Source organism: Staurois parvus, unplaced genomic scaffold (assembly GCF_062004578.1).
Source record: "Staurois parvus isolate SC_StPar_1 unplaced genomic scaffold, SC_StPar_1.0 ptg000402l, whole genome shotgun sequence".
Lineage (NCBI taxonomy): Eukaryota > Metazoa > Chordata > Amphibia > Anura > Ranidae > Staurois > Staurois parvus.
In genome coordinates, this window is record NW_028318198.1 from 651,319 (window position 1) to 676,800 (window position 25,482).

At 41.1% G+C, this 25,482-nt stretch overlaps 1 protein-coding gene across 1 annotated transcript; it reads right to left on the reverse strand.

Moving 5' to 3' along the window:
* Positions 1-7,859: 7,859 nt before the first annotated feature.
* Positions 7,860-19,371, reverse strand: LOC149455126 (dynein light chain Tctex-type protein 2B-like). The gene is made up of 2 exons (XM_089686549.1): positions 19,310-19,371; positions 7,860-9,143 (listed from the first exon to the last, which is right to left on the reverse strand). The coding sequence occupies exon 2, from the start codon at positions 9,134-9,136 to the stop codon at positions 8,564-8,566; it is 573 nt and encodes a 190-aa protein (XP_089542675.1). The 5' UTR covers positions 9,137-9,143; positions 19,310-19,371; the 3' UTR covers positions 7,860-8,563.
* Positions 19,372-25,482: the final 6,111 nt, after the last annotated feature.

The window sequence follows — 25,482 nt, forward strand, 5'->3', positions numbered from 1 at the left end:
CATTGCTTTTTCTATTCTGAAGAAATTACTATTTGATTTGCCATATGAGTTCTCAAACTGCACCTTACTATTAGGTAAAGCAGCAGTGTCTGAATCCCTTTTGAAGTGGAAGACACTTACAGCATCTCACCAAGAATGAAACGTCTATTGCCAAATCTATTGCTTGAAATTTGACTTGTATCTTAGTGTAGACTTCTGGAAAAAAACAGTGAGGCAATCATCCAAGTTATTACTGTATATGCAGTGGCATCCCTAGTGGGGGTGCAGGGGGTGCGGGCCGCACTGGGTGACTCCATCACAGGGAGTGCAGGAGCAGGATGCCAGCAGAGCTTCTGGGCTCTGTGAAGGTCCTGGCCAGTTATTGGGGTGATCCCGGATTCCCGAAACAGTGACAGCTGCCCCCGGTGTAGTGGTAAAATGAGTATCCCGAACCTGTGAGGATATGTATCCTCTGAAGGAACTGCGCATGTGCCGGTTTCAGGCCAAAGAAGCCGATCACTGATCTCCGACTTTAGCACAGAGCTGCCACAGTTAACCCCTTACAGGCTGCAAACCGCTGAAGCTGATCCTGGGGATCACTATGGGTTGCAAGAGCAGTTAACCCCGTATAGATTCAACCTAAAGTCGAAGATCGCCTTCTTCGGCCTGAAGCCGGCACATGCGCAGTTGCTTTAGAGGATACATATCTGCACGGGTCGGAAAACTCATTTTGACGCTACACCGGCACCGCTCCTTCCTCTCTGGAGGGGTGACACCACGTGTTATGGCACCGGGTGACACCAACCCTAGGGATGCCTCTGTGTATATGCTAAACATAACCATACCTCCCAACGTTTTGAGATGGGAATGAGGGACACCTTTTAGCAAAAGTATGTAGACACAGGACACACCCCCTGCCATGCCCCCTTAAAGGAGATTTATGCAAGAAAAAATGGTTAAATCCACAAGTGCTTTTTTTACAATTCCTTTATACTTGCTTTTGAAACTTATGAATGCAGCAATTTAGAAATTGGATGTAAAGTCCCCAAAGTCCTTTTCCTCTAAAGTGCTGGTCAACAATGTACCCCCAATGTTTCTTGTTACGACCATAACCTACCTCCATAGAACAACCCAAAAGCTCTTGACGATTGCAATGATACCTTATATGTGTATGTTATTTGTTGCTTGTACCGTAGTACAGGCCAGAAACAACAGTGCGCATTTTGTTTGTCTTTTTTTTTTTTTTTTTTTACCTAAAACACACTGACATTAATGCTAACTGACACTGATACCAATTTTATTTAAAATCCTGACCTTTGACCCCGACATTTGACCTTTGACCCTGACCCAAACACTAACCCTGGTACTGAACTAGATCAAACCTTGATCTAGGTATTTTTCTTAATTTTTTATATTTATTTATCTTTTTTTTTTACAAATTTTTTGTTATCGCTCTATGTCAGGAGTTAGAGAAATACAATGTAACTCTCTTCTCCATTCATAGAGAGAGAAAAAACAGCGACTGATTACTGTGATAGCCGGAATCAGGAGTCCCAGGTCCTGATCGTTAGAATGGTACCCTGGGCTCTCAGTGACACCGCAGTCTCTGTGCTGGGAGTGCACCGAGCGGCGCGCACATGAGCACTTCGCACGCACCCCTTACCCAAAAATGCAAAATCACGTATATATACACATCTGTAAAGTATTTCTGCTATGGGGCAGAGCTAAAGCGGTTAAAGAATTTGTTTAGTAGGGCACATGAGCACTTCGCACGCACCCCTTACCCGAAAATGCAAAATCACGTATATATGCACATCTGTACAGTATTTCTGCTATGGGGCAGAGCTAAAGCGGTTAAAGAATTTATTTTTATGTTATTTATATATAACTTGTTATTTATGTTATTTTATGTATAACTTGATCTAAGTGTCGGACATGTATGATGGGCATAAGATAAAGATATCCAGTGCAATATGTACACCCATTTTGTAGTATTCAAAATGGTGGAGTGAGGAAGGGGAAATTACATCATAGGGTGTAGTGGGTGTAGTAGGAGGGGATTTTGTATATAATGAACCACCAGCTACTATGGACTCCAGCCTTTGAGAACGGCCAGTGGGAGGGGCGAAATGCACCAGACGGGAGCCGCTGGTGAAGTTGTTTCTGGTTGGTGGAACGCATGCCGGTGTGCTACTTCCAGTCCGGTGTTTGTATGTGGATGCTTGCAAATCTGTTATTACATGTGGGTGGAACACAAATTGATTTTTAATTACAATAAGCGGTATTTCACTATGTGGGCCCCCTTTTCTCTCTATTACACAACCGGATGAGGAGTTTATAACTGTGAATGGGAAGTCAGCAACCGGGGATCGAGCAAAGAACTGGACCCCAAGAAAGACTAATAATCCCAGATGAACCTATTAAGCACACAAGCGCAATAGACTCTTATAATAGATTAAGAGTCCATGCAAGTTGGTGAGTAAGTGGGACAACTGAAGGGGAGCACCAATTATTTTGGCACTTTATGAAGAAATATTGCACATTTGCACACAAAGAGACTATATACCACTTAATTTAAAAATAATGTAATATTTATTCAATATTTATTGTGATGGTGCACTTGTATGATTATTGTGATGTAGAGCACATTTCATGAATTTGATTGATATGTGTATATCATGAAATATTTAGCTTTAACCCCTTCACGCCAATTACAAAAATACAGCCTCACGGAACTGGGCTTTTTTCCGTGGGGCCGCATATTTGCTTACTTTGCTGCCGTTTGCAGCCACGGCTGTCAATCACCAGGTTCCGGCTGGTGATTACTCACTGGCGCCCTGTGATTGCCAAGCATCTCCGATGGGGGGGGGGGGACTGTTAGTAAACAAAACTGTTCTCCCTGTCAGCTCCTGCACACCGCTTTGCATGGCTGTGCACATGTACAGTCAGGTCCATAAATATTGGGACATTGACACAATTCTAACATTTTTGGCTCTATACACCACCACAATGGATTTGAAATGAAACAAACAAGATGTGCTTGAACTGCAGACTGTCAGCTTTAATTTGAGGGTATTTACATCCAAATCAGGTGAACGGTGTAGGAATTACAACAGTTTGCATATGTGCCTCCCACTTGTTAAGGGACCAAAAGTAATGGGACATTTGGCTTTTCAGCTGTTCCATGGCCAGGTGTGTGTTATTTCCTCATTATCCCAATTACAATGAGCAGATAAAAGGTCCAGAGTTCATTTCAAGTGTGCTATTTGCATTTGGAATCTGTTGCTGTCGACTCTCAAGATGAGATCCAAAGAGCTGTCACTATCAGTGAAGCAAGCCATCATTAGGCTGAAAAAACAAAACAAACTCATCAGAGAGATAGCAAAAATATTAGGCGTGGCCAAAACAACTGTTTGGAACATTCTTAAAAAGAAGGAATGCACCGGTGAGCTCAGCAACACCAAAAGACCCGGAAGACCACGGAAAACAACTGTGGTGGATGACCGAAGAATTCTTTCCCTGGTGAAGAAAACACCCTTCACAACAGTTGGCCAGATCAAGAACACTCTCCAGGAGGTAGGTGTATGTGTGTCAAAGTCAACAATCAAGAGAAGACTTCACCAGAGTGAATACAGAGGGTTCGCCACAAGATGTAAACCATTGGTGAGCCTCAAAAACAGGAAGGCCAGATTAGAGTATGCCAAACGACATCTAAAAAAGCCTTCACAGTTCTGGAACAACATCCTATGGACAGATGAGACCAAGATCAACTTGTACCAGAGTGATGGGAAGAGAAGAGTATGGAGAAGGAAAGGAACTGCTCATGATCCTAAGCATACCACCTCATCAGTGAAGCATGGTGGTGGTAGTGTCATGGCGTGGGCATGTATGGCTGCCAATGGAACTGGTTCTCTTGTATTTATTGATGATGTGACTGCTGACAAAAGCAGCAGGATGAATTCTGAAGTGTTTCGGGCAATATTATCTGCTCATATTCAGCCAAATGCTTCAGAACTCATTGGACGCCGCTTCACAGTGCAGATGGACAATGACCCAAAGCAGACTGCAAAAGCAACCAAAGAGTTTTTTAAGGGAAAGAAGTGAAATGTTATGCAATGGCCAAGTCAATCACCTGACCTGAATCCGATTGAGCATGCATTTCACTTGCTGAAGACAAAACTGAAGGGAAAATGCCCCAAGAACAAGCAGGACCTGAAGACAGTTGCAGTAGAGGCCTGGCAGAGCATCACCAGGGATGAAACCCAGCGTCTGGTAATCTCTATGCGTTCCAGACTCCAGGCTGTAATTGACTGCAAAGGATTTGCAACCAAGTATTAAAAAGTGAAAGTTTGATTTAAGATTATTAAACCGTCCCATTACTTTTGGTCCCTTAACAAGTGGGAGGCACATATGCAAACTGTTGTAATTCCTACACCGTTCACCTGATTTGGATGTAAATACCTTCAAATTAAAGCTGACAGTCTGCAGTTAAAGCACATCTTGTTCGTTTCATTTCAAATCCATTGTGGTGGTGTATAGAGCCAAAAATGTTAAAATTGTGTCGATGTCCCAATATTTATGGACCTGACTGTATATTAAAAAAATTTGTTTTTTTTCTCCAAATTGTCATTCTTTTTTGTTTGTAGCGCAAAAAATAAAAAACATACAGGCAATCAAATACCACTGAAAGAAAGCTCTATTAGTGGGAAAAAAGGACGTACATTTCATTACTTTGACGCAGTTGGCTAGCTTAAACATGTATTGCAATCTGTGTGAACCAAATATTCCTATTTAGTGCAAAGTCTGCTTTAAAGCATATATACAGTGGGGCAAAAAAGTATTTAGTCAGCCACCAATTGTGCAAGTTCTCCCACTTAAAAAGATGAGAGAGGCCTGTAACTGGCATCATAGGTAGACCTCAACTATGAGAGACGAAATGAGAAAAAAAAATCCAGATAATCACATTGGCTGATCTGGAAAGAATTTATTTGCAAATTATGGTAGAAAATAAGTATTTGGTCACCTACAAACAAGCAAGATTTCTGGCTTTCACACAGACCTGTACCTTCTTCTTTAAGAGGCTCCTCTGTCCTGCACTCATTACCTGTATCAATGGCACCTGCTTGAACTTGTTATCAGTATAAAAGACACCTGTCCACAACCTCAAACAGTCACACTCCAAACTCCACTATGGTGAAGACCAAAGACCTGTCGAAGGACACCAGAAACAAAATTGTCGACCTGCACCAGGCTGGGAAGACTGAATCTGCAATAGGCAAGCAGCTTGGTGTGAACAAATCAACTATGGGAGCAATAATTAGAAAATGGAAGACATATAAGACCACTGATAATCTCCCTCGATCTGGGGCTCCACGCAAGATCTCACCCCGTAGGCTCAAAATGATCACAAGAACGGTGAGCAAAAATCCCAGGACCACACGGGGGGACCTAGTGAATGACCTGCAGAGAGCTTGGACCAACGTAACAAAGGCTACCATCAGTAACACACTACGCCACCAGGGACTCAGATCCTGCAGTGCCAGACGTGTCCCCCTGCTTAAGCCAATACACGTCCTGGCCCGTCTGAAGTTTGCTAGAGAGCATTTGGATGATCCAGAAGAGGATTGGGAGAATGTCATATGGTCAGATGAAACCAAAATAGAACTGTTTAGTAGAAACACAACTCGTCGTGTTTGGAGGAGAGAGAATGCTGAGTTGCATCCAAAGAACACCATAGCTACTGTGAAGCATGGGGGTGGCAACATCATGCTTTGGGGCTGTTTCTCCGCAAAGGGACCAGGATGACTGATCCATGTACAGGACAGAATGAATGGGGCCATGTATCGTGAGATTTTGAGTGCAAACTTCATTCCATCAGCAAAGGCATTGAAGATGAAATGTGGCTGGATCTTCCAACATGACAATGATCCCAAACATACCGCCCGGGCAATGAAGGAGTGGCTTCGTAAGAAGCATTTTAAGGTCCTGGAGTGGCCTAGCCATTCTCCAGATCTCAACCCCATAGAAAACCTTTGGAGGGAGTTGAAAGTCCGTGTAGCCCAGCGACAGCCCCAAAACATCACTGCTCTGGAGGAGATCTGCATGGAGGAATGGGCCAACATACCAGCAACAGTGTGTGCCAACCTTGTGAAGACTTACAGGAAATGTTTGACCCCTGTCATTGCCAACAAAGGATATATAACAAAGTATTGAGATGAACTTTTCATATTGACCAAATACTTATTTTCCACCATATTTTGCAAATAAATTCTTTCCGAATCAGCCAATGTGATTGTCTGGATTTTTTTTCTCATTTTGTCTCTCATAGTTGAGGTCTACCTATGATGCCAATTACAGGCCTCTCTCATCTTTTTAAGTGGGAGAACTTGCACAATTGGTGGCTGACTAAATACTTTTTTGCCCCACTGTACTAGTGTGCAGAGGGTCCTTCAGAATTTCTAGTAAATTTAATTTGGGTGCAGCGTTGCATGACCGTGCAATTGTCAGTTAAAATAGCGTAGCGTCATATCGCAAAAAATGGCTTGGTCAGGAAGGGGGGTAAATCCTCTGGAGGACAAGTGGTTAAAGCTGCACTCCAGCCTTGCCTTTGGTCTTACTGTTTCCTCCCTAGTTCACTCATCAAAAATAGCCAGCACTGTTTGAATAACTGAGCTTTTACTGGCTATCAGGAGCCTGAGTCAGAGCACCGACATTTTCTCACAAGCCCAAACGGAATATCGGGTAAAGTGCGATGAGTTGTTTCTTTGTCCCTGGTCCACCCCTTAATTCATTGGGTTTTTTTTCAGTAATGGAGGCTTAGCATCACATCTTCTTTGGAATGCCTTCTGCTTCACATTACCATCTACCCATCAATAAAGTTTGATATTTATATTATATTAATTACTTGCAGGAGTCAGCCCACTGCTTGAATCAGAGCAAAGGGCTCTTGGGTTGAAAACTGTGGCAGGGTGCTGTGTGTCAGGAATCTGTTTACAGCACCTTACTGACTCCTTTCACCTGCCATGATCTGCCTGTATTGCATAGAGCAAAACAGAGAAAGAAAAGTTGTATTTAAAAATGTAATTAGCTGTTTGAAGAGGGGCGGGGAGGTGGGGTGGAGGAACCAGGGGAGGCAGAATATAAGCAGCTTAAACTTCAACTTTATGTGCACAATGAGAAAATATGTTTTGTTTCGCATGTGTTCATTAAGTAATAATTTTGTTTCCTCATTTTCGTTATGTTAGCTTAGATAGTATTAGCACTGGATTCTACTTATAAATGTACGTTGTGAAACTCCCTACACATTTACTTCATTGAATTCTGTGACACGTATTCACTATGCCTCATGAGTAGGCCTTGCTGTGTCACACATTTCACAGAGCCTGCCTTCTGAACAACATAGGTGCTGAAAGGAGGAGCTTCCGGAGGCGGAGTCAGTACAGGAATCACTACTTGTAGCCAGCAGGGTATCATGGGATTTGTAGTCCTTAGAAATTAAACATAAACAACAGAGGAGAAGTTGCAAAGCATGCAGGGAATCCAGGACGTTAAGTAAAGAGATGGCCAGAAGAAAGGCAGCACTCACAACATGCTCAAGCAGTGACTTTTGTACAACCAGCCTGTCAGGTTTTTCCAAAACAATCAGTGCCACCGAATATAGCCTGCAACACTGATCATTGCATTCTGACAGTGAAGGAGGCTCATCACTGCCAGAATAAAATAGCACAGTGGGAAAGATTCCCCTATTCACATCGAGTGTGTGGGTGGGGGAATTGGATCTTTTTGTTGTTGTTCAAGCTGCTGATTGGAGAGAAAAAAAATAATGTATGACCAGCCTTAGAGTAATCAGCCTGAGTGTTACACAATAGGAGCACATGAGGTACAAGGATAATATGACATTTTTATTTAGATCAACAACAATCAAGAATAAACTTTTCACATATTTACAATAAAAGGGAATTAGTTTTAAAATTAGAAGTATTGTGTGGACAAAATCTAAGACTGGTCATTTTCTAGGGGTTCACAAATAAGATTGAGTGTTTTTATAATCTGACCTATCTCACTAAAATTACGTTTTACTTGATGCTCCATTCCTACTAATGTGAACTCTAATTTGGCTACATGCACTTTGTTCATTCTCTGCTTGGCTTCACTTTAGGTTTCACAATTCATTTGCCAATTAGCCAAGTTTCTTACACACTCCTTCTTCACACCTGGTGCTACACTGACATAGTAAAATCTAAAGTATATGAATGTCTAAAAGTATGCTAGAGTTGCTGTTTTTATAATTTTGGGAGCATGGAGCAGCTGTCTTCATTGTTGCTCTGATTAGGGGTCTACTGCTATAAAAATAGAGACATCATTTCTTAGTACTTTGTTTTGGGCTCCTCTTAATATTCTTGGGCTAAGGTGGATCAAATGTCTTTCTGAAATAAAAGTGTGTTGTTCTTTAATTTTCCATAGCATTTATGCGTGCATATTGTTTACTTTGAAAAAGCATGTTCTATTGCAATGGTAGAAGCCCCATCATCCCCTTTAATAAAATTGCTGTGCTACTACTCCCAAACTATTTCTGTAGACAGTGTCATTCATAGTATCCAGCATACACAACACATAGGGCAAAGAGAGAATTATTCTGGAACAGATATTCTGCATATGTATCTGAATTTGGACTCCACACACTTCTGCTGCAGCAATATATAGTGCCTTGTGATACTGGACCCATTGCAACAAAGCAGACAAGTTTGTACCGCTCATACCCAAGCTCTCTCACTGCTGTCTTTACTAACTCAGCAAGCTGCATTGCTCTATGTTGGCTTGTTATGGCATCGTAACCACAATCCTTCAGCTCTTCATCCAAGACAGACTTGATGACACGTACTGCTTCTTCTGATGAAAAGCGTCGATTAGGCTGTGGGTGTAGATCAACATCTGGATCATTAGGTCTGCTTTCCATGGCACTAGGTCGAGAGTGGCTTCTTGCTTTTATGTTATCCTGAGAAACAGCTTTACATCTCAGGCCTTGATCTTGAAACCGTTGGGAACCAAGAAGCATGGGTGTCTCTGAAAGAGATCTCATCCCATCACTTTCATACTTCTTCTGCTTTGGCTTTGGACAAATCCATCGTCTTATCTCAGTTTCATGGGTTGCCTCCATTTGTCACCTAAAGATTAGGATTACACATTACCAAGTTGATTAGAAAAAACATAGTATTCAGTCACTATAAAGTGTATCTATAGCCATTTTTTATTTTAGATAGAATAGGGAATTTTTAAAACCTCTGCCTTTTATTTTTTGCTGTCTGTGTTCCAGAAAGAACAGAAAGTAACAACTGAAAGTAAAAATTTTCTCTTAGACAGTCATCACTGGAACAGGTGTCTCCATGTAGCATCCTCCCAGCGTAGGATGCTAGGCAAATTTTGTTTTTAGTTCCTTCTGTAGTCAAGGGACCAGTGATTGTTCGTTCTAGTCTGTTCAGGGCTCCATAGGCTGTGAGTTTTATTGCTTTCCCCTGCATCTGGAAAAAAATCCAGAACACAGGGAGAGAGATTCAAATGATCAGCTTGAATATGTTTCATAGCCCAGCCAATCCCTGGAGAGAAGTGTCCAGAAGATGGCTGGGGAGGTGGTAAATAGTCTGAAGTCCAGGAGATTGTTCTCTCTTTCCCAGAGATTTCCAAGCCTTAAGGAGTGGGGCTGCCACCCCTCTGAGGCAGTCTGTGGAATGTATAGCTGTCCTTGAGGCCTCAGTGATGTCAAGGCTGAAGGCCTGCAGTGATATTCCTGAGGAGCTGGCTGTGAGATTTAACATAGGTATTGGGTCTGGAGAAGGATTGTCTCCCTCACTGGACTGTGTTTGGTGGGTGGAAGGTGTGCAGCTGTCCTGGGAACTTGTGATTAATGACCCTGAGCTGATTCATGTGTGCTTTTGGGATGTAACTGCCAGAGGTAGCTTGGACTGAGATGGCTCTCACAGGGTCTCAGAGTACTTGCCATTCTCTTGACCTCAGTAGAATCTTGGAATATGAGTCTAGAGAACAGTGTCCTCCTGTTTACTGTGCAGCATTTTGGAATATCCCATTCCCTAACCCCTCTCCTGTTTTAGGTTCATCAAGCAATACATTTCAAAAATACATTCACTAGACTGAGTTATTGGAGCTGGTGTGCATGGACTGGTGCTTGTGGTGGTGGGCAGCCTTTGTACTAGTATGGAAAAACTAGCTATTACAAACAGGCCTGCAGGGGTAGCACTACATCCATTGAAAGATTCTCCTCACTCTTGTTCCAAAGTGGAAAAATACTTCCAACATACCAAATCATTAAAAACAGTTCCAACCAAAATATTTTCTAGGTTTTAAAAAAAGTGGGGAGGGGTTAGTGTCTCTTAAATGTAAAATTCTATCTGTGTCCCTAGTCAGGAAATTTTTCTTTGCTTCCTGTACTATATGACACCTGTCATTTAGATAGGCATTTAGAAAAATCTCCCCCAAAGGAATGGAAACCTTATCATCTAACCCTTCCTCATGCTGCTAGTAAATCATTTTTATTTCATTCCTATTGAGGAGTTATCCACCCCTTTTTGTTCTGTCTGACACCATCATACAAGCAGGGAATGAGGGAAAATGTTAGTATGTTGTTTATCCAGACATAGGTGCATCAACCATTCTCATATATTATACTGTGATTAGTAGTTCTGCCACTAGGTGAGAGTGTTAGGTGTAGAATACAATATTCTATTGGAATTACATGGTTCCAATCTAAATTCAGACATGTGTCAATCACCATCTTGACTGGTAACAGTCATATCTTCTGCAACTTTCCAACAGGAAATCTTTCAAACTGGGACACAGACAGTAATGAAAAAGATATGTATTTGTCTGGTGCTTTAAAGCATAAGTGGATTATTGCATAACCTCTTTTTTTCCAGCTTCCTCGACTCTTCAAATCACTTCTAAAATACTTCTCATCATGTACAATGCCCAGTTTAAGCAGACTTGGACAGTGCTTACTGGCGATGGTGCTTGTACACTAGTCCCAACCTTGCTTATGTGCAGTGTCTATATAAAGTCAATTAAAAATGCTTGTTTTGTAAATTAATTTATTAGGAAGCTTTTAGGTCTAATGTATTTGTAAAATACAACAAAGCTGTGTGAATGTCAGATTTACAAACTTGTGAGAAGTTGTTTGGGATATTTGAAACTGAATGACATCTTCAGTAATCCATTTCCGAGGGTAGGGAGGGCACTTTTTACTGCTTATAGAAGACTTTATTGGAAGGCGTCCCAAACACATAACCAAGTAGCAAGCATGACCTGGATAGAATTGACAGGTGACAGATAGGATGTACTTGGAGAGTCCAACTTGCCAACTATCATTACATTTATGAACAGTTTGTAAAATCTGTGATTTTTACATCTGTCCATGAATATTTGTTACAGACCTGAAGTCTGCATGTCCATAACGGACATTCACAAACAGATGTAAAAATTGTGGATTTTACAAACTGTCTGTGATTGTATTGGTGGCAGTGTTAATTTCATTGGTGAATATATTTTCATCATAGTTTTCTTCAGCTGCGTGTTTTCGGTGATGAAAACTAAACAAAAATAAAATTAATTTAAATTAAGATAACTAAAATAGGACAAAAACTAAAATAGCATTTTAGTCAAAAAACTATTTCTAAAACTAAATCTAAATTTGACATCAAAATTAAAAATGGTCAAAGAGCAATATTCTAGTTTGTTTATAAAACTTGGTTTTATTTATAAAGATGTTACTTGATACTTGTTTTCATTATTAACAGAGAACTGTGCAATGGGATTATAGATACGGTAATAGAGTTTACAGTTTTTTGTTTTTTATATTTTAAAGTTGTATTTCTGTTTCTCAAAAAGCAATATTTTTGTTTGTTTATGATACTGGATATTTTAGTCGACTGAAATATGACTAAAACTGAAACAATTCCGATGACTAAAATACAACTAAAGCTAAAATGGCATTTAAGTCAAAAGTCTATGACTAAAACTAAATTGAAATTTGACGTCAAAATGAACACTGATTAATGGTTAAAAGTGCAAATACCAAGTGCAATGAGGATCCAGGGGATATGTAGATAACCACAGTATGGGCAGCTCCAACAACTCATTTGACCAGCAATACAACATGAGCACAAAACAACAAATAAGGGAGAACTCCCCAACCTGTGGAAATCAATAGATCACAAGCCACCCACGAAATTCACTTTAATATTGGGTTAAAAATCATGACATGTAGGAGTGCCCAGACTGATACATCACCAAGCCAGTGGAGAGAAGAACACATATTCCCAGAAGCTGGAGTATGACACATGATCCTGGGCCCAACAGTAGGTAGCTCAGACCAGGAGCCTCAGGACAATGGGAAGGATGTGTGGATGGCAGCCACTGGGATTACTAAGATGGTGCAAATGCCGGCAGGCACGTGTCCCAGATCCAGTTGTTATGTCATACACCTGGTGAGAGACCACCCGAACAGGGGCTGGTGGGGGCAAACTGGAAGCCTAGGGGAGCATTCAGACCATATCAAACCAAGTGTGTGTGTGACACTCCCCCCGCCCCTACTAAGTATATTTTGATTGCTGGTTCCTAATCACATGTGAAGTAGGGGCAAGTCCCTGAAACATGTTATCATGATGGCCGGCTTCTCTCCTTTGGTTTGACATGGTTTGAGTGCTCCCCTAGGCTTCCAGTTTGCCCTCACCAGCCCTTGTTCGGGTGGTCTCTCACCAGATGTATGATATAATAACTGGATCTGGGACACGTGACTTGCGGCGGATGCTCCCTCTTAGTGTTCCAAGAGACTGCGATCCACACACCCAAGTCATCCTTTTTAACCCAATGCTAAAGTGAATTTCAATTGTTAACTGTTCTGGGGCTTGTGACTCTATAGACTTCCAGAGGGTTGGGAACGCTCCTTTATTTGTAGGTTTGTATTGATTGATGGTTGGCAAACCTAGCAAGATAGATGGTGAAGGAGGCCCAGTATAAAGCATTAAATATTGACAAGCTGTTTGGATCACAGAGAATACAGGAATAAAAGGAAGAAACCATCTTTACAGAATTCTTACCAGTGACTGTTTGCAGGGACAACTTCTACAATAGGCTGAAATGGAAATTTATCCCAGAGGGCCACCCTAGCTAAATCCAACTGATCCCAAATCTGCTCCAGTCCTTTTTTTCTCACCAGCTGCTCTTTCTGGCAGAAGATGCTGTCTCAGTGAAATGAAGAAAAGTTAGAACAGGATATTTTTTCTCAGTCAAAAATGCCCTCAAAGAGAATTGTTGGGCATGAGGAAGATAAGAAGAAGGTGAAAATGGACTTTACAATGGGAAGTGGTAGGACAATAAAAATATTGAGAAAAATGGGTGTAGTAGGTCTACAGATTGTATCCATATTGTTATGATCCCACTAAAGTGTTTACAGTATGTTACAAACACAAGTGTTGTATGTTTGCAGCTGAATCCAACACTTATATGTTTACTTACAGTATCAGCCTTACACTGCCATTTAGCTCTAGCTATTCTAGCTGTTGTACATAATTAGGAATTCTGGTGAATCTAACACAATACTGGACAAATTAGAAAAAAGGATTAAATGTCCTAGCAAACAAATAACTTGAGCATACTGTACATTCTGAGTCAAGCTGAAATTGAACAAATACTTGACTTGCAAAGATACATACAAAAATGATTTTCAACTCCATGCACACTGGCTTAAAAATTGCTGCTTCTACAGAAGTTTTGTGTTTTGCCTGTAGAAGCTGTTCAGTGTTATCCTATGTGTCCATGCACATTAGAATGATTAGAGGCATAGTTTAGGCTCAACGTTTAGAGCCTCAACGTTTTTGATCAGAGCTTTCTGGAAGAAAAATGCTAAACTCTCCTTATCTTGCCTAAATTATGTAAGAAAACACTCTATATATATCAGCGTGTTTTTCTGCCAAGGGAACTGGCATTTTTTTTAAACCCAGTGTGCATGGAGCCTTGAAATATGATGTTTCCGATATGCAGAAAACAAATTGTAAGCTTCATCTGTGTACAGTGCATCCAGAAAGTATTCACAGAGCTTAACTTTTGCCACATTTTGTTATGTTACAGTCTTATTCCAAAATGGATTAACCACTTGTCAACCACGCTATAGCCGAATGACGACTACAGCGCGGTTGTCCAGTCCTGGGAGGACGTCATATGACATGCTCCCAGAACGGGCCCTCCCGTGCCCCCGGGGGTGCACTCCTGGCGATCTCCATGATCGCTGTGTCCTACAGACACAGCTGATCATGTGATGTGGTAAAAGGCCAATCACAGCGGCCTTTTACCACGTGATCAGCTGTGTCTAATGACACAGCAGATCACCAGGTAAATGCAGTTGCCAGATATCGGCTGCAGTCACACTGTCACAGCGCGAGGAAAGTACTGCCGATAACCGGCAATTGTCAGAGGACAGATTGACAGCAATCATCAGGGCACTGATGATCAATGCCTAGCAGTGCCACCCACCAGTGTCGCCCACCTGTGCCGCCATGTGCCCAGCAGTGCCACCCACCTGTGCCCATCAGTGCCTAGTAGTGGCATCCACCTGTGCCCAGCAGTGCCCCCCATCAGTGCTGACCAGTAGTGCTACCAATCAGTGCCCAGCAGTTCTGGCAGTCAGTGCTGCCCATCAGTGCCACCTATCAGTGCCCATGATCGTTGCATATCAGTGCAGCATCGTTTTTTGTTTTTTTTTTTTAATTTTAATTTAATTTGGTGGTATTAATTGCCAGCAGCAATTAAATACCACCAAAACAAAGCTCTATTTGTGTGAAAAAAAATTATAACAATTTCATATGGGTAGAGTGTTGCATGACCGTGCAATTGTCATTCAAAGTGTGACAGCACTGAAAGCTGCAAATTGGCCTGGGCAGGAAGGGGGTATGAGTGCCCGGTAGGCAAGTGGTTAAATTGATTTTTTTCCTCAACATTCTACAAACAATACCCCATAATGACAATGTGAAAGAAGTTAGTTTTGAAATCTTTGCAATTTAATAAAAATAAAAAACTGAAAAAAAAAAAAAAAACACATGTACATAAGTATTCACATCTTTGGCACAACACTCAAAATTGAGCTCTCCTGTCCCCACTGATCATCCTTGAGATGTTTCCAACTTGATTGGAGTCCACCTGTGGGAAATTCAGTTGACTGGACCTGATTAGGAAAGGCATAAACCTGTCTATATAAGGTCCCACAGTTAACAGTGCATGTCAGAGCAGAAACCAAGCCATGAAGTCCAAGGAATTGTCCGTAGACCTCCGAGACAAGATTGTATCAAGGCACAGATCTGGGGAAGGGTACAGAAAAATTTCTGCCGCATTGAAGGTCCCAATGAGCACAATGGCCTCCATCATCCGTAAATGGAAGAAGTTTGGAACCACCAGGAATCTTCCTAGTGTGGACCACCTGGCCAAAATGAGCAATCGAGGGAGAAGGGCCTTAGCCAGGGAGGTAACCAAGCACCCGATGGTCACTCTGAAAGAGCTCCAGCATTTCTCTGTAGAGAGAGGAGAACCTTCCAGAAGAACAGCCATCTCTGCAGCACTCCACCAATCAGGCCTCTATGATAGAGTGGCCAGGCGGAAGCCACTCCTCAGTAAAAGGCAAATGGCAGCCCTCCTGGAGTTTGCCAAACGGCACCTGAGGAACTCTCAGACCATGAGAAACAAAACTTTTTGGTCTGAATGTCAAGTGTCATGTGTGGAGGAAACCAGGCACCGCTCACCACCTGGCCAATACCATCCCTACAGTGAAGCATGGTGGTGGCAGCATCATGCTGTGGGGATGTTTTTCAGCAGCAGGAACTGGGAGACTAGTCAAGATTGAAGAAAAGATGAATGGAGCAATGTACAGAGACATCCTTGATGAAAACCAGTTCCAGAGCGCTCTGGACCTTAGACTGGGGCAACGGTTCATCTTTCAACAGGACAACAACCCTAAGCACACAGCCCACATAACAAAGGAGTGGTTATGGTCCAACTCTATGAATGTCCTGGAGTGACCCAGCCAGAGCCCAGACTTGAACCCGATTGAACATCATTTTGGAGAGATCTGAAAATGACTGTAATTGGTGCTAAATGTGCTTCAACAAAGTATTGAGCAAAAGCTGTGAATACTTATGTACAATGAGGAACAGAAGTATTTGAACACCCTGCGATTTTGCAAGTTCTCCCACTTAGAAATCATGGAAGGGTCTGAAATTCACATTGTAGGTGCATTCCCACTCTGAGAGACAGAATTTTTAAAACAAATTCAGGAAATCACATTGTATGATTTTTAAAGAATGTATTTGTCTTGCACTGCTGAACATAAGTATTTGAACACCTAAGAAACAGTAAGAATTCTGGCTCTCAAAGACCTGTTACTGTGCCTTTAAAAAGTCCACCTCTACTCCACTCATTAATCTAACTTAGTAGCACCTGTCTGAGCTCTTTAAAGACACCTGTCCACCCCACAGTCAGTCAGACACCAACTACTACCATGGGCAAGACCAAAGAGCTGTCAAAAGACACCAGAGACAAAATTGTGGACCTCCACAAGGCTGGAAAGGGCTATGGGGCAATTGCCAAGCAGCTTGGTGAAAATAGATCAACTGTTGGAGCAATTGTTAGAAAATGGAAGAGGCTAAGGACGACTGTCAGTCTCCCTCGGACTGGGGCTCCATGCAAGATCTCACCTCGTGGGGTATCACTGATGATAAGAAAGGTGAGGAATCAGCCCAGAACTACAAGGGAGGAGCTGGTCAATGACATGAAGAGAGCTGGGACCACAGTTTCAAAGGTCACTGTCGGTGGAACACTACGCTGTCATGGTTTCAAATCATGCATTGCACGGAAGGTTCCCCTGCTCAAACCATCACATGTCCAGGCCCGTCTGAAGTTTGCCAATGACCATCTGGATGATCCAGAGGAGGCATGGGAGAAAGTCATGTGGTCAGATGAGACCAAAGTAGAACTTTTTGGTCTAAACTTCACTCGTCGTGTTTGGAGGAAAAAGGATGAGTTGCATCCATCCCAAGAACACCATCCCTACTGTGAAGCATGGGGGTGGTAACATCATGCTTTGGGGGTGCTTTTCTGGAAAGGGGACAGGACGACTGCACTGTATTAAGGAGAGGATGAATGGGGCCATTTATTGGGAAATTATGAGCAACAACCTACTTCCCTCAGTCAGAGCATTGAAGATGGGTCGTGGTTGGGTCTTCCAACATGACAAGGACCCGGAGCACACAGCCAGGATAACCAAGGAGTGGCTCCGTAAGAAGCATATCAAGGTTCTGGAGTGGCCTAGCCAGTCTCCAGACCTAAATCCAATAGAACACCTGTGGAGGGAGCTGAAACTCTGTGTTGCTCAGCAACAGCACCAAAACCTGACAGATCTAGAGGAGATCTGTGTGGAGGAGTGGGCCAAAATCCCTGTTGCAGTGTGTGCAAACCTGGTCAAGAACTACAGGAAACGTTTGACCTCTGTAATTGCAAACAAAGGCTTCTGTACCAAATATTAACACTGATTTTCTCAGGTGTTCAAATACTTATGTTCAGCAGTGCAAGACAAATACATTCTTTAAAAATCATACAATGTGATTTCCTGAATTTGTTTTAAAATTCTGTCTCTCAGAGTGGGAATGCACCTACAATGTGAATTTCAGACCCCTCCATGATTTCTAAGTGGGAGAACTTGCAAAATCGCAGGGTGTTCAAATACTTCTATTCCTCACTGTACATGTGGTCTTTTTATTTGTAATAAATTGCAAACATTTCAAAACAAACTTCTTTCATGTTGTCATTATGGGGTATTGCTTGTAGAATGTTGAGGAAAAAAATTAATATAATCCATTTTGGAATAAAGCTGTAACATAACAAAATGTGGCAAAAGTTAAGCGCTGTGAATACTTTCTGGATGCACTGTATATGGCTGTAACTCACAGTTAAAAACAATGAGTGCTCGTGACCTGAAACCTTTTCAAAGGTAAAAATACAGATATGGGAGCACAGATTTCATTTCAGGAAAATTTAAGGAAAATTAACAAAGGAACCTTGGATATATATTATATAGTGTGTAATTTTGCAGATGACTAGCCTATGGGTTGCTTTAGTTTTCACCCGCATTCCTTCCCCAGCAGAGCCTTTGTGAAGAGTAAAGAAGACCTCTGCACATGTCTGAAAGCCTGAATACAGAAATCTGTACATTGTTAACTACATTCCCATTGTATCTATTTATTAAGCTCATTATAGCTATTCATGACCAGCCCTATAAAACATGTTACAAAGCCATGGGAGAACTCCCAGTGAAACAAGGCAGTGAAAGGTTTTTTTACACTTAGTAGCTGCTATTTTCACAAACCGTTCCAAACTTGCAAGATAAATATACTGCATTCTGTAATACTGTACCATTTGGATCATTTTAACAATTTACAACAATTTTATGTTGCTCAGAAATGCTCTTTATTTACTTTTCCTCAGCCAGATAGTACCTGTTTATTGTGAGTTGAGAAAAAATGTAACCATTCAAAGCATTTCAATTAAATGGGTGATGACTCTGAACCCCTTCTGACCTCCTGAAGCCAACAGATCTCATGAGGGAGGGGAGTATAGTGCCCAGGGTGGATTCTACTGTGTGATACCCATGTCCTCAAATATAGATGGCATCAAGAAGGCCACTGCACATTAATATGTCTGCTTGTGCCATCCAAATGTGTTCTGTTGATGTAAACCAGGCCAAAAATGGGCTGATATCTCCCCATAAACAATGAAGGAAGATGTTTGCTTATTCTGAAGGCTTGTTCCAGGACTTGCTACAATCCTCACGAAAATGACTTTGGTACGTGTCGTACTTCTACTCCTTCACTCTTCCACACAGATCAGTGATGGATTGTGGACAGCTTGATGAGAAATTTTCCAACAATTTAGAAAATTTCTCTGTGTGATAACAAATATCACAAATTACATCAGCAACCTCTAGGAGATGAGAAACGTCCTTATAATCGCAAGAGATATTCAATTTCAGAAGTGCCAGTTCTAACAAGCCATTTTAAGTCGGCCACATACTCAGCTGCTGTGTTGTCTTCCTGGATTATTTAATTAGACTTCACAAAGAACAATGACTGTATATCAAAAGTGCAGTGATCTTATTACATTTCACCTTATATTAACTTTAGTGAAGTCTCAAATATGACTCCTGATTTGTTGCCATGGGTTGCTGCTATTTGCCCTGTGGCTTTTTAAATAAAGTAATATTCTATTATCAGCATCCACTTACTTGATGGTTCTTGCGACTCAGCTCCTCTCAGCTCCTACAGATCTGTCTGCTTTTATTCCAGCCTTCAGCTCAGAAGTAAATAAACCTGCCCACTGCCAGAGTTGCATGTTATTGCAGCACTATGATGTTGCCATGAGACCCTGAATCCTTTCTCCCCTGCTGTCACCCCTGATGCTCTTTAATGTGCTTTTTAATGTGTTATTTCTCACTCAAACTGACACTATCATCTTAGCATGCATATAACATTCAATAAAGATGTCCCTTATCACAGAGATCCAGGTCTGTAGATTAGATGCAGGATCACAATTCCGATGCCTTTTCTAGTTTCTCTAATGGCACCTCTCCCCTTTGCAATACAATAAAATACTACCAGTCGGTGGCTAGGAAGTAACCAAGGTATCTCCCTTACAAGTCATTTTACAAAACACATTCTTAAAGTATAATTAAATCTTCATTAGACAAAAAGAGTGTTACTTGAGGGTGCTTAGAGTGTTTTTTTTTTAAGATAATGGCACTTTGGTAATTATTGGTATCAATTACAACATTTTGTTCGAGAGAAAGATTTAAAAAATATTTACCAACGTATTGAGCAGCAAAATTAGGAAGTGTACTTTTCAACAGCTTGAAAAAAGGTGAGTCCCTTTTTGATTTAAAATCCTAAAGGACTTTAACTTCAATAAAGCCTCTATCCCTTTCTCGACAGCAGCCAGCCTTGGCTTATACCTTTGGCCCCTAAAGGTGAAGTAGTCCTTTACACTAGTTGAGGGCCACAGAGAAGCAAAAGGGACACATGCCACTCCAGAAATTGCCAATTTGCTAGCTCTAAAGTCGGCTAAAATCCACCTGCTAGATACAAAAAAAATTTTAAAATATTAATAGGCAATATTTTATATTCACCTGAACGGAAAGAAAAAAAATGTTTTAAAGTTGTAATATTTTAAGACCTGGCCATATTAAGTAAATCAATTAATTTTTTTAATAGTAGTTACAGTTTTAGTTTAGTGGTGGATTCTTATGCTGGAAGAGACCTAATGCTGATGGAAGGGATGTGCACATCAACAATCTGACCCTCTTTTGAGACCATCACAGATATTTTAATTTAAAAAGTTAAATTATGAAGCCTATACAGGTAGTACAGTTTTATTTTTGAAAGTAAATAGTTCCTCGCTATGCAACCGCTCAACCAAATTATTTTTAGGATAAATAGAAAGAGGAAAATTACTTACTGAAATGGTTGTTTGAGTCCCATGGCAGCAAAGACTTTGATCCCATTCAATAATTTTGTTTACTTTTTGATTACCACATAAGGAGGCTTGTGAATGTGTCCTACAATGGTCAAGTTCTGGAAAACAGTAAAATTAAACTTGCAGCATGTCCTCAACATCACTTGCCAAAATGTTTTATACTAAGCAGATTACCACCTAGTTTGCCCATCTCCAGTAATTCAAGGTCCACTCCCCTATGTTGTTCTGTCCCCTTCTTTTTTTCTCTTGGCCTTCTTCTGGCTTGCTGTCTTCTATGTTTGACCAATGGATGGCCGCTGTTAATGTAACCTCTGTCCATGCACACTGTAGTTATATTGTTCCTCCACCAGGCTCCATTGCTTACGGATGTCAGGTATGACCATTACACTGTCAGATCCTGTTGCTGCCACCAGAATGTGAAGATTACACTGTCTGCCTCAAGCAGAGTTGCATCTGCTGTGGAAATTCCGACCTTTAAAGAGAATGCCTGTATCACTTGCTGCCATACACAGACAGGAATGTAACATACAGGTTAATATCGTGCAAAAGTTAATTTATTTCAGTAATGCAACTTAAAAGGTGAAACTAATATATGATATAGACTCATTACATGCAAAGCAAGATAGTTCAAGCCGTGATTTGTCATAATTGTGATGATTATGGCTTACAGCTCATGAAAATCCCAAATCCACAATCTCAGAAAATTAGAACATTACATGCAATCAATAAAACAAGGATTGTACATAGAACAATATCGGATCTCTGAAAAGTATAAGCATGCATATGTACTCAGTACTTGGTTTGGGCCCCTTTTGCAGCAATTACTGCCTCAATGCAGCATGGCATGGAAGCTATCAGCCTGTGGCACTGCTGAGGTGTTATGGAAGACCAGGATGCTTCAATAGTGGCCTTCAGCTCTTCTGCATTGTTTGGTCTCATGTCTCTCATCTTTCTCTTGGCAATGCCCCATAGATTCTCTATTGGGTTCAGGTCAGGCGAATTTGCTGGCCAATCAAGCACAGTAATTCCACAGTCATTGAACCAGTTTTTGGTGCTTTTGGCAGTGTGGGCAGGTGCCAAGTCCTGCTGGAAAATGAAGTCAGCATCCCCATAAAGCTCGTCTGCGGAAGGAAGCATGAAGTGCTCCAAAATCTCCTGGTAGACGGCTGCGTTGACCCTGGACTTAATGAAGCACAGTGGACCAACACCAGCAGATGACATGGCTCCCCAAATCAACACAGACTGTGGAAACTTCACACTGGACTTCAAGCACCTTGCAGTGTGTTCCTCTCCATTCTTCCTCCATACTCAGGGTCCTTGGTTTCCAAATGAGGTGCAAAAGTTGCTCTCATCAGAAAAGAGGACTTTGGACAACTGAGCAACAGACCAGGTCTGTTTTTCTTTAGCCCAGGTAAGACGCTTCTGACGTTGTTTGTTGTTCAGGAGCGGCTTGAAAAGAGGAATACGAAATTTGAAGCCCATGTCCAGGATCCATCTGTGTGTGGTGGCTCTTGATGCACTGTCTCCAGCCTCAGTCCACTCCTTGTGAAAGTCCCCAACACTTTTGAATGGCCTTTTCCTGACAATCCTCTCCAGGCTGCGGTCATCCCTGCTGCTTGTGCACCTTTTTCTTCTACACTTTTCCCTTCCACATAACTTTCTATTAATATACTTTGATACAGGACTTTGGGAACATCCGACTTCTTTTGCAATTACCTTTTGAGGCTTTCCCTCCTTATGGAGGGTGTCAGTGATGGTTTTCTGCACAATTGTCAGGTCAGCAGTCTTTCCCATGATTGTAATTCCTACTGAACCAGACTGAGAGACCATTTAAAGGCTCAGGAACCCTTTGCAGGTGTTATGGCTTAATTAGCAGATTAGAGTGGGACACTTTGAGCCGAGAATATTGCACCTTTTCACAATATTCTCATTTTCTGAGATTGTGGATTTGGGGTTTTCATGAGCTATAAGCCATAATCATCACAATTATGTCAAATCACAGCTTGAACTATCTTGCTTTGCATGTAATGAGTCTATCTCATATATTAGTTTCACCTTTTAAGTTGCATTACTGAAATAAATAAACTTTTGCATGATATTCTAATTTTTTTAGTCTCACCTGTAGCTTCTTCACAGGGCAAAAGTTCTTTCATTTCTAATTACAGCATTGAGAAATAATTATTTACAAAAAAGATTCTATAAAAACAGACATAAGCAACAGAAAAATAAAAGGCTTTATAAGTGAAAAATGAAGTAATGAAGAATATGTAAACCCAACATATCACATTCCTTATAAATGCCTGCTGTACCATGTACTTGCATGAAAAAGTATCCGGTTTGTTTTGCTTCCTTTGTGTGAAATCCCTGGTGTTCCTGCCAGTCCCTATGCTTTCCTATTAAAAAACTGACCACACTAGGCAGGAGAACACAACATGGTCAGTTTTCTAGCTGTGTTGGAACTCAGCCTGTTCTTTTCCAATGATCAGGCTTGTGCCGACATGCCCCCCAGCACAACCATTCACTAGGAAAACCAGTGTGCAAGTCTAATGTGTATTTTTAGCCTTGTAGACTTTGCAACATCAGCATGTGTTGTGTCTAATGCAGGCCATAGACGGGGAGAAAAACGGCAGATTTTTCTTTTAAAAAACGAAAAATCGGTCGTTCAAGCGGCCGACGTTACCACCAATGGTAAAAAAAAAATCGGCTGATTTTCATCCCGTCTACAGCCGGCAAAAAGTGTCCCTGCAGAGAGCTCAGCTATTTCTTTGACAGTCCCTTGACATTTACAGAGGTTGCAACAATGTATCTATTTGTATCCATTTAGGATACAGATGTTTTTATTCGGAAACAAATAGATACAATGTTGCAACCTCTGTAAATGTCAAGGAACTGTCAAAGAAATAGCAGAGCTCTCTGCAGGGACACTTTTTGCCAGACTAGAATTCCTCTTATTTTTCATCCTTCTTCTTCTTCTCCATCATCATCCTCTTCTTCTTCATCATCACCCTCTTCTTCATCATCATCATCCTCTTCTTCTACATCATCATCCTCTTCTTCTACATCATCATCCTCTTCTTCTACTTCATCATCCTCTTCTTCATCATCATCCTCTTCTTCTTCATCATCTTCTTCATCATCATCCTCTTCTTGTTCTTCATCATCATCCTCTTCTTCATCATCATCATCATCCTCCTCCTCTTCATCATCATCATCTTCTTCTTCATCATCATCCTCTTTTTTCTTCATCATAATCATCCTCCTCTTCTTGTTCTTCATCGTCATCCTCTTCATCATCATCATCCTCTTCTTCTTCATCCTCTTCTTCATCATCATCCTCTTCTTCTTCTTCATCATCCTCCTCTTCTTCTACTACTTCTTCTTCTTCTTCATCATCATCCTCTTCTTCTTCATCATCATCCTCTTCTTCTTTTTGTCTTCCTCTTGCAGGTCACTGCTCATGCGCAGATTTTTTATCGGTAAAAAATCGGCCGATTTGCCCATCATTGCCGCGAAAATCGGCCGATTTTTTCCAACTTTACCGATAAAAAAAAACGGCCAAAATACCGAAAAACGGCCGAACAAATAGCCCACTAATGATCCGAAAATCGGCTGATTTTATTTTCGGCCAAAAAATCGGCCGATTTTCAACCCATCTATGGCCTGCATAACTCAATAGTCTCTCCTCATATTAATGTGACCACTTTTTATGAAGCTGACTATTACAGCAGGAATTATGGGTTTTGTTATGACAAATAAATCACCTTTTGCATTATTATGGATTGGAGCAGTTCAGATCGTTGAACAACATAAAGACTGTGATGTGTTACTATGGAATGCCGTGATTACAGGAAGCTTTACATTTTCCTGGAGCTTAAAAGATTAATTTGAGTGTAAGGAAATACAAGAACTGCTTGCTATGTAAATTCCCTACACACTCCTGCTGATTAAATTCTTGTTAATAAACAAACATGTAACAGTCACATAAGACTACTTACATAACAACAGATATCTAGTGAGTAAACATAGCACATCCTCACATAACAGCAAATCTTGGATGGCGATTATTCCAATTACTCCATTCACGTGCAGCTGTAGCTGTGTGTGTATTATGTACTTCTTCTGTTTATTTCTTCTTTTTTTTTTTAATATGTTTATTTTTTTCTAACTTTACATTCTATATCACAAATTTACAATATAGAGCAAACAAAAAGGTTCAATTACAGAAACTGGGCCAAAAGGCATATAACCTGACAGGTTGTCAGGTCTGCCGACTTAATAACAGGTTATCCAATGAGCATACCATGGCAGCAGTGCATCACTGCTGTGCATCCTCGGTCTTATCCTATCAATTTTTTTTTGTTAAAAATATTAAGAATATAGAATGTATAGAAAATTGATAAAAAAAAAAAAAAAATTAAAAAAAAAAGGTAAACACAAAATCAGTTAACAAATCCTCATAAAAACAAGTAGAAGTTAGTTACATTAATTTGTACTGTTCTGTATTGTTGAAGACATTTCGATGCGTATTAGGGATGAGCTTGTGTTTGTGCCAAACTGGGTTTCGGTCTAAGTCAACTGTCATTCCCAGGCCAATGAGCTGCGGGTGAGGAATACTGATCCTGCAGCTCATATACACAAAGGGGCAGTGATGTTCATGACATCTTTGACCTAATATAGTCACATGGCCATTTGATTGGGCTGCCATATATCCTGATATGCAGGGAAAAGATCCTTGCTCCATTTTCGGAACTGCAAGTGAAGTGCTGTTCCCAGTGTATGAGCAGTTTCCAGTGCGTGTGGAGTGCCATTAGGATTAATGGCACCCGCACGCATCTCCTGCGTTTTTCTGTGCAGGTGGTTGCAGCTGCGGGAACAGGTGCTGTCCCATAGCAGCAATCACCCACACAGATGTGTACCTAGCCTAAATGT

Bases quoted from the DNA above. Each gene is read 5' to 3' on its own strand.
- LOC149455126 (XM_089686549.1), bottom strand. From the start codon at position 9,136: ATGGAGGCAACCCATGAAACTGAGATAAGACGATGGATTTGTCCAAAG.